The sequence below is a fragment of the Salmo salar genome, chromosome ssa14 (genome assembly GCF_905237065.1).
Source record: "Salmo salar chromosome ssa14, Ssal_v3.1, whole genome shotgun sequence".
Lineage (NCBI taxonomy): Eukaryota > Metazoa > Chordata > Actinopteri > Salmoniformes > Salmonidae > Salmo > Salmo salar.
The window spans coordinates 3,411,063-3,427,527 of record NC_059455.1 but is presented as its reverse complement, the minus strand read 5'-3'; the positions used below and the strand labels follow the sequence as shown (position 1 = coordinate 3,427,527).

At 39.6% G+C, this 16,465-nt stretch overlaps 1 protein-coding gene across 3 annotated transcripts in view; it reads right to left on the bottom strand.

Moving 5' to 3' along the window:
• myo10 (myosin X) overlaps positions 1-16,465 on the bottom strand; it is a 299,501-nt gene that overhangs the window by 76,170 nt on the left and 206,866 nt on the right. For all 3 annotated transcript variants that reach the window (XM_045693795.1, XM_045693796.1, XM_045693797.1), the window contains 8 exons: positions 14,154-14,300; positions 12,996-13,096; positions 12,670-12,736; positions 12,097-12,189; positions 9,788-9,856; positions 6,207-6,289; positions 5,820-5,928; positions 5,309-5,389 (listed from right to left, as the gene is read on the bottom strand). In XM_045693795.1, the coding sequence (XP_045549751.1) occupies positions 5,309-5,389; positions 5,820-5,928; positions 6,207-6,289; positions 9,788-9,856; positions 12,097-12,189; positions 12,670-12,736; positions 12,996-13,096; positions 14,154-14,300 (750 nt within the window). The remainder of the gene's footprint in view (positions 1-5,308; positions 5,390-5,819; positions 5,929-6,206; positions 6,290-9,787; positions 9,857-12,096; positions 12,190-12,669; positions 12,737-12,995; positions 13,097-14,153; positions 14,301-16,465) is intronic.

Here is a 16,465-nt window from a genome sequence, read left to right as displayed (position 1 = left end):
TGATTGATTCAGAGTAGCTTTGCTTTCCTAAGATGATCCTGCTTTTTATTCCCATAATATGACAGAAGATCGCTTTGTCCTGTCTTTCTTCTTTTAGTTTTCACACGCAACAACTCTAGTTTACAAATGTTGTAAATTCCAAAGTAAAATGGTTGATATAGTAGTCTATAAAACTAAATCAGACAATCTATTTTATTACATTTAACTTTGACTATATGTAACTGCTTTGCTTTAAATAGTAAAGTGAAACGTTTTAAAGTTATACCACTACCTCAAAAATACCTTTAAAGAGTTAAAGCAAGTCATCTAGTTACCTCCACATCATCGGTGGGACCCCCGCGGGATGGTTGAGCTAACGTTGGCTAATGTGATTAGCATGAGGTTATAAGTAACAATAACATTTCCCAGGACATAGACATATCTGTTATTGGCAGAAAGCTTAAATTCTTTTAATCTAATTGCACTGTCCAATTTACAGTAGCTATTACAGTGAAATAACACCATGCTATTGTTTGAGGAAAGTGGACAATTATGAACTTGAAAATGTATTAATAAACCAATTAGGCACATTTGGGCAGTCTTGATATCAAATTTTGAACAGAAATGCAATTGTTCATTGGAGCAGTCTAAAACTTTGCACATACACTGCTGCAATCTAGTGGCCAACATCTAAATCTAAATCTGAAATGGAATAATTACATTATGGACTTTCTCTTGCATTTCAAAGATGATGGTACAAAAAAACATTTTTTTCTTTGTATTATCTTTTACCAGATCTAATGTGTTATATTCACCTACAGTAATTTAACATTTCCACAAACTTCAAAGTGTTTCCTTTCAAATGGTGTCGAGAATATGCATATCCTTGCTTCAGGTCCTGAGCTACAGGCAGTTAGATTTGGGTATGTAATTTTAGGCAAAATTTTAAAAAAAGGGTCCCATCCCCCATTCTAAATCTTTCACATACACTACTGTTCAAAAGTTTGGGGTCACTTAGATATTTCCTTGTTTTTGAAAGAAAAACTATTTTTTTGTCCATTAAAATAACATCAAATTGATCAGAAATACAGTTTAGACATTATTAATGTTGTAAAGGACTATTGTAGCTGGAAACGGCAGATTGTTTATGGAATATCTACATACAGTGGTTCCTCCTTTAAAAGTTGCGTCATACTGTGGCACACCCTGCGTGCTGCTGCAGCATTCCGTCATTTAATTCTCAGGCTTTTCTTCTGTTACTGCAAGTTATTGCTAGTTTGACCACCAGAGGGCATCTTTGAGAAGCATTTGGTAATAACATAGTAAATGGGATTGATATTAAGAAATTTGGCTTAATTAATTTGATTAATATTATGATGTTTCCATTCAGAGAAAAACGAAAAACGAAACCCTAAGGGTTTCCGTTAGGATGGAATGGAAAATATGGCGCTGTACAACGTGATTGTCGGGAGTAGGCTACAGGATTGGAGGAATCTAAATTGTTTCCCTTCATTAGACAACTTTGTTCCAATATTTCTGTTTTTTTTAAAGAGTATTTTTTTATCTTTATTTTATTAACGAAATGTGGTTATTTGTTTATTAGGCTAATGTGCAGTTTAGGATGGAACAGAAAATATGGCGCTGTACAACATGACGCTCATAAATTCAGAGCATTGTAAGATTGTCAGTTTGTAAATTCAGACTGTTTCGCTCTCGGAGCGCACACTGGACGTTCGGGACGAGGAGTAGGGTTGATTTGAGCGTTCTGGCCTTACAACGGTAGTCAAGCACCCAAGCTAACGTTAGCTAGTTACTTCCAGATGCAAATGAGACCACTCTGACCATTTTACCAGCCCTAGCAGAGCTGGTAAGGCAGTTTTTGTGTTAACCAGAGCGTTGGTGACTGTAAATGTGCTGCTGGAAACAATTAAATTACGTTTTTTCCCCAACGTTTACTGACACCGGCCATATTCAATGGGTGTTGAGTGCTTGCAAAGTAATTATTCTGCGCTCTGGTACACTCAGACGAGAGTGCTCTGAAATCCGTGTAGATCGTAACAACGTTCTTTTCTGATAAAAACGAGTTCATTGCATCTGCCATGGAGCCCAGTTTCATTATATGACCATATGTCCCAGCTGCTTGCTGTCTTTCTGAAGTAATCGCGAAAAAACAGGACTTATTTTAGTGCATTTTTCACCCTGCCAGCTCCTATTAGTTCTATTGAGCACGGTGGCACCAACTCGCCTTCCAAACATTCTATTCCCAGCTTATTGCTCAAAGTCACAATGCCTGCTTCAGTCTTGTTGGCAATGAGACCTGCTCACGTTGTTTTATAGTTAAAATTAAACATCAAAAATAATAATGGAACTCTACGGTCTTCTCATGTCTGTCTATTTTGCCAAATATCTCGCAATGTGTATATTTAGATTTTTTTCACGTCGGACGACATTTTAATCATGAGAATCTCCTCTTTCTAATTATGGAGGAAACATTGGCATGTCTGTCTATTTCGCCAAATATCTCGCAATGTGTATATTTAGATTTTTTTCAAGTCGGACGACATTTTAATCATGAGAATCTCCTCTTTCTAATTATGTAAGCCTGGGCAGCTAGCTCAGTTGTCATCAAATGCTAGCCCCAAAATACTTTTTGCTCTTAGAATGCTGAGCTCCCCACTGTCACGACTTCTGCCGAAGTCGATGCCCCTCCTTGTTCGGGTGGTGCTCGGCGGTCGACGTCACCGGTCTTCTTGCCATCATTGATCCATTTTTCATTTTCCATTGGTTTTGTCTTGTCTTCTTACACACCTGGTTCCAATCCCATTCATTACATGTTGTGTATTTAACCCTCTGTTTCCCCTCATGTCCTTGTCAGAGATTGTTTGTTGTTATGTGCTCATGTATTTGTATTGGTGCGCGACGGGTTATTTTACCCATGTTATTTTATTTATGTACGTTGGTTTTTGGAGTTTGTTTTATCTTAATTAAACTACTCCAGTTACACCAAGTTGGTTTCTCCTGTGCCTGACTTCCCTGCCACCTACACACACAACAATGACACCCACATTGTTTTCCTATGGAGAATTAATATAGAATTAATTCTTAGTTTCACAGTGTTATCTGACAAAGGTATTGATGTGAGTTTTTGTTCCTCTGCCTCCCCACACATTGTTTTCACCATATCAATTGGGGCCAGTAATATCAAAGTTTCTGCAATAGTGTGTGGTTTCTTGGCATTCTCTCAACCAGCTTCATGAGGTAGTCACCTGGAATGCATTTTAATTAACAGGTGTGCCTTGTTAAAAGTTAATTTGTGGAATTCCTTTCCTTCTTAATGCGTTTGAGCCAATCAGTTGTGTTGTGACAAGGTAGGGGTGGTATACAGAAGATAGCCCTATTTGGTAAAAGACCAAGTCCATTTTATGGCAAGAACAGCTCAATTAAGCAAAGAGAAATGACAGTCCATCATTACTGTGAATCCAGAACATTTCAACAACTGAAAGTTTCTTCAAGTGCAGTCGCAAAAACCATCAAGCACTATGATGAAACTGGCTCTCATGAGCACCGCCACAGGAAAGGAAGACCCAGAGTTACCTCTGCTGCAGAGGATAAGTTCATTAGAGTTAACTGCACCTCAGATTGCTGCCCAAATAAATGCTTCACAGAGTTCAAGTAACAGACACATCTCAACATCAACTATTCAGAGGAAACTGCGTGAATCAGGCCTTCATGGTCGAATTGCTGCAAAGAAACTACTACTAAAGGACACCAATAAGAAGAATTGACTTGCTTGGTCCAAGAAACACGAGCAATGGACATTAGACCGTTGGAGTCCAAATTTGAGATTGGATTCCAACTGCCGTGTCTATGTGAGAAGCAGAGTAGGTGAACGGATGATCTCCACATGTGTGGTTCCCACTGTGAAGTATGGAGGAGGAGGTGTGACGCTGTGGGGGTGCTTTGCTGGTGACACTGTAGGTGATATATTTAGAATTCAAGGCATACTTGAATTCATCACAGCATTCTGCAGCGATACGCCATCCCATCTGGTTTGCGCTTAGTGGGACTATCATTTGTTTTTCAAAAGGACAATGACCCAAAACACACCTCCAGGCTGTGTAAGGGCTATTTGACCAAGGAGAGTGATGGAGTGCTGCGTCAGATGACCTGGCCTCCAAAATCACCCGACCTCAAACCAATTGAGATGGTTTGGGATGAGTTGGACCGTAGAGTGAAGGAAAAGCAGTCAATAAGTGTTCAGCATTGTGGGAACTCCTTCAAGACTATTGGAAAAGCATTCCTCATAAAGCTGGTTAAGAGAATGCCAAGAGTGTGCAAAGCTGTCATCAAGGCAAAGGGTGGCTACTTTGAAGAATCTAAAATATTAAATATTTGTTTAACACTTTTTTGGCTAATACATGATTCCATATGTGTTATTTCATACTTATGATGTCTTCACTATCATTCTACAATGTAGAAAACAGTAAAAATTAAGAAAAACCTTTGAATGAGTAGGTGTGTCCAAACTTTTGACTGGTACTGTATATCGTATAATAACAATAGTGTATACTATAGCGATACAATATACTACATCGTTTGTTTGTTCGTTCATTGGTTAATTCACAATCAGTCACAAATAGAAAATGTAGTTGTCATTGAAACAATGGGCCACAGTCAATTGCTCCCCCCAGCAACACAATGTATCAATGAATGTATGAGGACTAATGAAAGAACCAATAAGGACTTCATTGATCAGTTTACTAATTGACAACTAATCGGTCCAAATGTACCCCTTGTCCGTGGCCCTAACCCTTTGATGTTTGCAGATATGTAATGTCTGGGTAAGTATTTGCAGTGTATTGGTGGGACTACATATTGCTTAACCCTTATAGATCTATAAAGGGTTAGAGAGAAAATGTAGACCAGCTGAACCATTTGTTTCCACCACCTCTTTCTTTCCTTTCCTCCTTTCCTTCCGTATCATGCTGAACATGTTTTAATCTTTGACAGGAGCCACTGACTCAGTTTGACTCCTCATTCTGGGCTAAGGCTGTATTTCATGTATGCACATTAACCAAGCCTTGCAAATTCTCTAGAGGTCATAGGGTTGCAAAGGGCCGAACTCCCATTTAATGCTATAGTGTGTTAGTGTGTGTGTGGTCTGGGAAGAGGAGTGTTGCCTTTTTATATGCAGTCAATGATTGGATTCCCACACTTTAAAAAAATATATGAATTTTTCCTTTATTCATTGATGGCCTTGCCCTATTTTAAAAAGATTGTCTTCAAGGAAGAAGAGTATAATGTAAAGTTTGTATATGTAGGAGCTTACCTTGTGATTGTTTGGCTTGATGCATCGCACAAAGAATGGGTTCGAAGTACTGAGGTTGGCCATCAGTGAGTGCAAGGAATTCTGGGTAAAAAAAGATGAATTGTTAGCTAACTCTGACACTGTTAAACTTCAGTATTGTTAGGGATGCTGATTATTATGCACTTTCCATGTTCATGATATAAAGGCAAATACAAACAAGCGTCAAGGGTCAATTAAATGGTCACTGCATTATGTACAGAACAAAAATATAAACGCAAAGTGTTGGTCCCATTTTTCATGCGCTGAAATAAAAGATCCCACTTTTTTGGTTATTACATGATTCCATATGTGTTATTTCATAGTTTTGATGTCTTTACTATTATTCCACAATGTAGAAAATAGTAAATATAAAGAAAAACCCTTGAATGAGTAGGTGTGTCCAAACTTTTGACTGGTACTGTATACAGTCCCTTGACTGGTTAGTGCAGATAAAAGTTGCACTATCTTATGTAAGACAATTATCGTCACTGACCTTAAACTGGGAACTGACAGTGGGTCTCCTGTGCTTGGAGCTGCATTTGAGGGTGTCCTGCTTGTTACGGCTCGAGACGTGCTCAAAGAGGTCGTACACAAAGTCCAACCTGACAAACACACACACAGAATAAGTGTTACTAAGTGCACGTTTGAATATCCAACTTTACCCAGCTCTGCATGACCCTCAATGAAAAATAAAAACCCCATTCAATTAATTCAAAACAGTAGTGCAGAATGTATGAATTGTTCACCTACAGATGGTTGCATCTCAAATAGCACCCTATTTCATATATAGGGTACTACTTTTAGGCTATGGTCAAAATATCTGCACTGCATAGGGAATAGGGCGCAATTCGAGATTGAACATTATAGAATTGCCACTTACCTGCTCTCTCTAAGCAGGTTGAGGATGTCATCCCTGAAAGTGTCTCGATTCTTCTCCAGAATGCCCCTCACGTCATACACCACCTAGAGCACACCAACTACTTTAATGATTTTGTTCATCGGCAAGATTAGCAAACTTAGCCATGACATGCAAGCAACAAATGCCGACACTACACATCCAAGTATAAATGACCAAATTATGAAAAATGCAATCCAATTTTGATTTCCGAAAAGTGAGTGTGGAAGAGGTGAAAAAATTATTGTTGACTATCAACAACGACAAGCCACCTGGGTTTGACAACTTGGATGGAAAATTACTGAGGATAATAGAGGACGATATTGCCACTTTGCCATATCTTCAATCTAAACCTACAAGAAAGTGTGTGGAGGGAAGCAAAAGTCAGTCCGCTACCCAAGAACAGAAAAGCCCCCTTTACTTGCTCAAAGAAAGACACGCACTCTACACACACTTATTTGTTGTGATAAGTGTTATTAAATATGTAATGTCATATTTTAAATTGTACATAACTGACTTAATGTTGCTGGACCTAGGGTTGCAAAGGGTCAGAAACATTCCATGGGAAATAGTAGCCTACAGCAAAGTGTGTTTAAATCATTTCTAACTTGTTAACAATTTCTGCTAGTTAGTTTTTGCTACCATGTGGGTTTTAGCTTGCCTGAGCCTGCTAACTGAGTGTTAATTCACCTATTTCCATACATGTTTCATTTTAAAACATTTATCTTACAAAGGAGTTGTTTAATCTAACTGCTTAACTATTTATCTGTACATGGAATTGTATTTGGGGTTAAAAAAAATTACAAATCTGATCTTTGCAGTAAAATGCCACGGGCACTATCTGATGTGTGGAGACATTTCACTGCAGCTAATGTAGAAGGAAAAGCTGTGGACATTTGCAAATACTGTGCCAAATCATATGTGAAAAATGCAACAAAGATGTAGAATCATCTGACCAAGTGCATAAAGTTCCCTCAGCGCTCACAACAAGCAACATCTGACAAAAGTCCCTCTACTTCTATTCGAGGTGAAAATGATGAACCAGACACCTTATCGATAGCAACAGCTCATGGTCCTCCTGGAATCAGAAGTTTTTTTGACTCAATGGAGGAACATAGTCAGAGATGCTGATGAATGTCTTGCTCAAGCTGTGTATACAACTGGTTCATCTCTGATGCTCACAGGCAATGTGTATTGGAAGAGATTTCTGAATGTTCTTCGCCCAGCATACACCCCTCCAGCCAGACATGCGTTATCTACTCATTTGCTGAATGCAGAGTTCAACAGAGTTCAAGTGAAGGTCAAGCAAATCGTAGAAAAAGCAGACTGTATTGCAATCATCTCTGATGGGTGGTCAGATGTTTGTGGGCAAGGAATAATTAACTACATCATCTCCACCACTCAGCCAGGATTCTACAAGAGCACAGACACAAGGGACAACAGACACACCGGTCTCTATATTGCAGATGAGCTGAAGGCAGTCATCAATGACCTTGGACCACAGAAGGTATTTGCACTGGTGACAGACAATGCTGTGAACATGAAGGCTGCTTGGTCTAAAGTGGAGGAGTCCTACCCTGACATCACACCCATTGGCTGTGCTGCTCATGCATTGAATCTGCTCCTCAAGGACATCATGGCACTGAAAACAATGGATACACTCTACAAGAGAGCCAAGGAAATGGTTAGGTATGTGAAGGGTCATCAAGATATAGCAGCAATCTACCTGCCCAAGCAAAGTGAGAAGAATAAGAGCACCACATTGAAGCTGCCCAGCAACACCTGTTGGGGTGGTGTTGTCATCATGTCTGACAGTTTTCTGGAGGGGAAAGAGTCTCTCCAAGAAATGGCCATATCACAGTCTGCCGATATGGACAGCCCCATCAAGAGGATCCTCCTGGAATATGTATTTTGGGAGAGAGTGGTAAGCAGCCTGAAACTCCTGAAACCTATAGCAGTAGCCATTGCACAGATTGAGGGAGACAATGCCATCCTGTCCGATGTCCAGACTCTGCTTGCAGATGTAAGAGAAGAAATCTGTACTGCCCTGCCCACTTCACTGTTGCTCCAAGCAGAGGAAACTGCAGTTCTGAAATACATCAAAAAGCATGAAGTCTTCTGCCTGAAGCCCATAAACACCGCAGCGTACATGTTGGACCCCAAGTATGCTGGCTAGAGCATCCTGTCTGGTGCAGAGATCAACAAGGCCTATGGTGTCATCAATACCGTGTCCCACCACTTTGGCCTGGATGAGGGCAAGGTTCTTGGCAGTCTGGCGAAGTACACTTCCAAGCAAGGGCTTTGGGATGGAGATGCAATATGGCAGTCGTGCCAAAATATCTCATCAGCCACCTGGTGGAAGGGACTTTGTGGATCTAAGGCTCTTTCCCCTGTTGCCTCCATCATCCTTCAAATCCCACCAACATCAGCTGCCTCAGAGCGCAACTGGTCCTTGTTTGGAAACACACACACCAAAGCACACAACAGGCTGACGAATACAAGGGTTGAAAAATTGGTGGCCATCTGGGCAAATTTGAGGCTTTTTGAGCCTGACAACGAGCCATCCTCAACAAGGTTGGAAAGTGACAGTGAAGATGAGGCCTCAGAGTCTGATGTTCAAGAGGTGGACATTGAGGAGGCCCAGGGAGAAGACATGGAAGCCTGAGAGGAAGACAACCAAAGCTGTAGTTTCGAGACTCATTTTACAGAAGTATGTTGAAAATGTTTTTGGGAGATGCGATGGATCAATGGGGATCATTCAATATTCCCTTTCTTTTGTTGTTCAGTGAAATCATCCCATGTGAAGAGTCAACTCATTTAATTAAAGTTAAATTCGTAACTAAATTGTTTTTTAAAATTTCTATAGGAAGGATTTAATCATTGCAATTATGTCTACTTATGATAAGGTAAAAGGTTTATGTTTCTGTCTCCATATGATATGCTAAATATGTCCAATGCAAAAAACATCTACATTTAAATGGTATTAAAATTAATTAGCATATATTCCCGTTAATTCCCATATATTCCCGTTAATTCCCATGGAAATTTCCACCTCTGAATATTCCCCAAAATGTGCAACCCTAGCTGGAACCCAGGAAGAGTACCTTCTGCCTGTCAGCAGCTAATGGGGATCCTTAAAAAATACAAATACACCACCAGAGGGCAGCAAATATTAGTGAGACGAATGCAACATTCAATAGCACACACATTTGTCTACAAAGTACAGTACGTGTTGCTTGCCAGAGCTGCTGTCTGCTTTGCAAAAGCTGTCCTGTTGTGTCTTACGTGCTCCTGTGTCATCATGGTAACACTTTAAACCTAAAGGTACGATGCTATATAACATGGTATTAGCCTGTAGGAGCCTAAATAATGTTCTATCCTGGGGCTAATAAGATGTTATGTTTCTCTATGTGTCTGAATTTAAACTCAAAATGCACTGTATTTAGCGAGGATCCTTATGAGATGATAATAAGCTCCTGACAAGTTTTAAATTGCATTGTACAGGCATCATATTGCATTATACCTGCGGTTTTAACTAAAGTGTTACAGACAGGGACAACTCTTACCTCGCCTGCATAGTGTCTCACGCCAAAGTTGTGCACAGCAACGCGTGGTTTCACATAAAATTGGTTTTTCTGTAACATGAGAAAAGATTTGCGTTAGCATTATCGACTATTCACCACATAATGCTATTAGCCACAAAATGCAACTGAGCCAACATTATTTAGAATATGACAATTGTGTGGATAACATCTCTCACAAAGAAGGATCAATGAAACAGACAAGAATTGATTGAATTCACCTATTTTTCTGTTACATGTAAGGGATTACAAAAACACGGTAAATGTAATCTGTTACGTTACAAGCAAAAATATTTTTATCAGATTACAGATACTTTTGAAAAACTAGATGATTACTTCGAAGATTACTTTTAATTCATAAAGGATGTTTGCGAAAAAAAATCTTTCACTTTTTTCTCTGTTCTCAATGACATTCAAATCGGCATTGAAAAAGGCCCAGATTTAAGTTTGTTCCACCTGAGCGAGTCTGACCACAAGTCAGAGACCACTATGATGACACACCAAATGTGTTTGACTGATCGCGGTAAAAGCTCAGGAATAGGCCTTTTGTAGGCTACCGTCCAAGGTACAGTGGCAAGAAAAAGTATGTGAACCCTTTGGAATTACCTGGATTTCTGCATAAATTGGTCATACAATTTGATCTGATCTTCATCTAAGTCACAACAATAGACTTAGATAGACTTAAAGGGGCAATCTGGAGTTGCTACATCCATTTTTTGACTTATAAATTATATATATTTACATTGAATCTTGAAGAATATAATTTATATATGCCTCATGACCTTAGTTCAACTGTCACACTCCATGAGAACCCAAAATATAAGCTAGTTTTCCACAATGTTTGTAAACATTGTAAACGTAAACACACACTGTATAGCCTCATAACATTGTGAAAACAATAATGTTGATATCATGGATGGTTGGTCCTTGCATCCATAGCTCTGTTTTTACCAAAACAGAGGCAGGGCGGCGATTTTGTTATTGTTTCATCTGTGGATTTGCCCTTTAAACAGCTGCATATTATCAAGATATGAAAGTGTCACCAACAAAAAAGTAAACAATAGGCCTACAGCAAATGCAGCATATGGCATACATTTTTCACATGTAAATAGCACTTTTCAGTAGCGCTTAAAGCATTCCCATGAGCGCAGCATTTATTTTTCAACTCAATGAGCCCAATCAGTCCTCCATGACAACAAAATCATAAACAACAGAGTAGGGCTGGCTAATAAGTTCTTAGTTTTGGGGTTATGCTCAGGTAAAACAATTAAGCTAATCTATACTTCCATATTTCCAAGTCCTATTCTCGAAGATCAAGGGGTATAACATTTATTGGAATGACTGGAATTCTGATAGACTTTGGACGTTAATGTAAAGATATAATTTAATGGTATTATTATATGTAGTAGAAAGCAATGGGTTAGAAGAAGCCTACATAACCAACCCATAAAGTACAATTTAACATATATATGGCCAGCTATGTAAACGTTAACATTTATTTATCCTAAAGTTACATTACTGATAAAAGTTTTGAACAGGTAACTAGTAACTGTAACAGATTACGTTTAGAAAGTAACCTACCCAACCCTGATTATATCCAATATACCCTGTAACTCTTTCATAATCCGACCAATAAATCAATTTAATAAATCTCCTATACATTTTGAAGCGCAAATATTTATAGGGATATTTACGAGCTGTGCTCATATTTATTCCAAATCAAAATTCTACTCAGTGTTTCTTTACATCCACTGTTGGGATCAGAGCTTAAATCAAACCAAGCTGTAATAGCACTGGGTGCTAATGCTATGAATGTAGAGGAGGCAGCTAGCCCCAAAATTAGCTAACATATCCAGTGTTTGGCTTTACATAAAAAAGTAGCCACCCTCTCTTAAAGTATGTCATATGATTTTGCAGTGTTGGAAAACTCCATCTAGGGTTACAGTAGCTTCTGCAACATTGCTTTCACCTACAATCCTTTCAAATCAGTGAGGAAAAGCGACATGGGGGTCTTCAATATATATACAAAGCAGTTTGAATACTTTAGAGATGAATCCTTCCTCCCTTTCTTCAGGTAATCATAGATCAGGGATTGTTTCCACCAATCCAACTTGATCAGATCAGTGATCACCTTACGGATGGAAAGAACGGAGGATATAAGGATGGATAGATGGATGGATGGATGGATGGACGGACAGACCGACGTGTGGGTATAAGAATGCCTCTCTCAAGTATTTCAACAGGCCCACTAAAGCTATCGACTGGTGATGTCATAACAATAGGACTTGACTCACCGAGTGCTGGCTGTGGAGTTTCTCCAGTAGAGTGCCGTCGGTGGCTTTGGGAAAATGACTCTCCTCGTTCATCAGTGCAAGGAGACCCAGTTTCTGTGAAGAAAATAGACAGATGTTATCATAACCAGTCCGAAACAGTATATTTTTTTCATGACAACTTTAATCAATGGATTTACAACATATTTCTATCTATAGAAATAAGTGTATTTTTATATATAGAAATTATTATTTCTGGTAGATCAAGACCACTCAGCATTTGTCTGGATAACCTTGTCGCCAGGTCAAAGGGATTTCACATTATATAGGCAAGAATGGCATTGCACTGAGCTAGCCATTGGTTCCCAATTGAAGGGGACTACAGTTCCAAAGGGTTGCAGTTGCGCTTACAAGCGGCGTACATCAGGCTGCTACAGTCAAAGTTCAAATTATTTACATTTTACAATGCTCCTGTGCCCAACCTTGTGGCAGGCATTGCGCCTTGTCACCATAATATTAAACCTGCTTCACAAGTGTAAATTCTAGCAGTGTCAACATGAGAAAAATCCCATTCAAGTGGGAATGACAAAGACATACCTTCTCAATCAGATCCAAACATTCCCCGTTGTCCATCCAGTTGATGTCCTCCCATACAAGCCCTTCCCTGATGGAGCAAGAAAAACTAAACGATAAGCCAATCAAATTGAAATTGAAGTTAACCTGTAACACTTTATAATAACCTTCATGAATAAGCTCTTATTTTTACACATGCTTGTAAATGCTTTATAAATTAGCATATATGTTATACATTCTGATGAACTGTAAATAGAATACATATTTATAAAAATGATAAAATGTTACAGTTAACCATAAAAAAGCCAATCTAAATTTACTGTGAAAGTTCATGTTTGAGGTCTACCCACTTGTTGTATTCAAGTTGCTCCAGCGAGAAGATGTGCTTGTTAAAGTATTCCTGAAGTTTCTCGTTTGCATAGTTAATGTTGAACTGCTCAAAGCGGTTGACCTGTCAGAGAGATAGACCCCTGTAAGACTCACATACTAAATATTTACAATTGTTTGGTGGTGGTGGTGGTGGGGGGGGGGGGGGTCATGGGGTACATCCCCCAACTGATTTTTTTGTAATGGTTTGCTCCTGATGATTTTTCCAACAGGGTTTCATGTTGTAAGAATAGAAAGTTACAACATGAAACTCTACAATTTCACTTTACTTACAAGTATTATTATAATAACTTGGTGGATGCTTATATTTGTCCTATTTCACACGTAACAACATTTGTTTATGTTATACCCCAACTCCCCCTTGAGAGTAGCGTCACGGCCAGGTCTGCCTTAATCAACGGCGACCCTGGAGCAATTAGGGTTAAGTCGCTTGCTCAAGGGCAAATCGATAGATTTTCACATTATCAGCTCAGGGGTTTGGACTAGCAACCTTTCAGTTACTGGCCCAACACTCTAACCACTAGGCTACCTGCAGTTTTCTTCTACCATCTCTAATTAATTCCCTCTGTTAAAACAGCCAGAACGTTTGTAAATCTGCGCCTGTATTCACAAAGCAACTCAGAGTAGGAGTGCTGATCTAGGATCAGTCCCCCCTATCATGCATTATGTATTAAAAGGCAAAACTGAATTTATGTCAGCCCTCCTCCTCTAGGATGTTTTGTAAATGCAGGGCCTCCTATAGGGAACACTGAGATCATAGATATCATAATGCATGTGCAAATCTACTACTTAAGTTCGAGAGTTATCTAGGTCATGATAAAGAGCTGTTGCCCTTGAGGGTGAACTGTCTCATGGATGACTGATAGTTGATTTGAACTAGTTTGGCTGGATTTGCTGGAGGCCATTTTTATTCATTACTGATGGTGACAGCCAATATGAGAAATCAACATTAAGATGAACGTACATCATTGCTTGTGATCAGTGAGTTTCCTGACTAAGACATATGTTGCTCACAATAAAAAAAACTAAATATAAGACATGATCATTTAGAAAATGTATCAAAAAGGCAAGTGATGCAGACATTATACCTTGAACCACCAAAACTGTTTTTTCCAACCAACCTCGAAATTCTCAAATCCAAATATGTCTAGGATGCCAATGGATTTGAAGTCCTCTTTCCCTCGGATTCGGTTGTTGAGTTTCCGGATAATCCAGGTGAAACACTGGGAATAAAGTGCCATCGCCATGGAGTCCCTGGAATCCACCGCCTGGGAAAAAGGAAATTACATCACAGTTTTACAAAAAGGAAGCTGCCCTGTTCTCGTTCAAGTAAAATAGGAATATAAATTATTCTGGATGACCTTTAAATTGACTATCCCTTGGTGTAACCATTAATTATTTCATACCGTGACTGGGATTCAAACACACGCAGATAAGCAACTTGTGCTTTGCAATATGCTTTTAAAGGTGACTTCCACAAACTGCTTCTGCTTTTTCTGATTGCAAAATACCTGCACTTCGGATAGGGAGGTGTGCTCCTTTCTGTCCAATGTAGTAATTTCTGGAAACATTTTCTGTCCATTTAGACAGAGCACCCTCAGAGGCATAAATGATGTATAAAAGCTACCTTAAATAGTTAACATATGATCTCCTACATAAGCCAAGTTATTAAAGATAGACTCAGCAATATGACGTAGATGCAGAAGATAAACAGTATTTCCGCTAAGAGCGTTGAAGCGTGAGGCTTTGACGCTGATTCAGCAGACATGGTCAGCAGATGAACAGAAGACACTACTTGAGCCAGACTGGATTATCACAAGTAGACCATCGCTCGCCTGACCATAAAGGTAAACTCAACGAAATGACACTGCCACAAGCAGCACTGCAAATATTGAGATGAGAGAGATACAAGACTTCGCTCTCACACAGTCACATACACAGCACATACACAGTCACATGCACATGCCCTGGCATGTGCACAGGCCAGGGCACCCAACAGCGAACCCGTGCAAATGCACAGATACTGTGTGTGTGACTGTGTGAGCGCCAAGTCTTGCATCTCGCTCATCTCAATATCTGCGGTGCTGCTTGTGGCAATGTAATTTGTGATAATCCAGTCTGGCACTAGTTGTGTCTCCTGTTTATCTGCTGACCATATCTGCTGAATCAGCATCAAATGTGATTAGCCTGGTCAGCTACACTCCTAGCTTTAGAGATTAAATCAGACACATGATAGGGGTGGGGTTCATTAGGCACCAAATGCAAGACAACGAGGTGAAACAGTGAGGGACTAAACTGTATGTTATGTTTTCTTTTGCAAATGTTTTACATTTTTTTAAGTTTAGTGCCTAGTCAACACAACCCAGGTCATGCAAGGGTAAATGGTTCAGGGTCAGTGGCCAATACACACCCAGCCTTCAAAAGCTGACAACAACAACGGCGGTCACACATAACTGTAAGAGACAATGAATGCTTTGTTTTGTCTAGCAGGACCTATGTAAACGAGGTAGAGATAAGCCACCATTGACTTTGAAACGTATTTTTTCACAAAGTTGGTGGCTAGCCTTACAGTTAGGCAGGCGCCATTGACTATGAAACACCAGCCCTAAATGTTTCCCTATGGCATAACTCATGCCCCTGGCCTATCTTTTCTGCCCTAATGTCAGGTGTTGACATTAGGGCAGAATGTGTCGAGGGATTAGTGTCGCAAATGAGTGAAGCCACTACCTGATGTTAACCTGTTAGGGCTAGGGGGCAGTATTGACACGGCCGGATAAAAAACGTACCCGATTTAATCTGGTTACTACTCCTGCCCAGTAACTAGAATATGCATATAATTATTGGCTTTGGATAGAAAACACCCTAAAGTTTCTAAAACTGTTTGAATGGTGTCTGTGAGTATAACAGAACTCAAATGGCAGGCCAAAACCTGAGAAGATTCCATGCAGGAAGTGGCCTGTCTGACAAGTTGTGTTTCATCTTGGCTCTTTTTATTGAAGACTGAGGATCTTTGCTCTAACGTGACACTTCCTACGGCTCCCATAGGCTCTCAGAGCCCGGGAAAAAGCTGAACGATATCGAGGCAGCCTCTGGCTGAAACACATTATCGCTTTTGACAAGTGGCCGATCAGAGTACTATGGGCTTAGGCGCGTGCCCGAGTCGACCCCATGCTTTATTTTCTTTCGTCTGTTTACCTAAACGCAGATTCCCGGTCGGAATATTATCGCTTTTTATGAGAAAAATGGCATAAAAATTGATTTTAAACAGCGGTTGACATGCTTCGAAGTACGGTAATGGAATATTTAGAATTTTTTGGCACGAATTGCGCCATGCTCGTCACCCTTATTTACCCTTTCGGATAGTGTCTTGAACGCACGAACAAAACGCCGCTGTTTGGCTATAACTATGGATTATTTTGAACCAAACCAACAT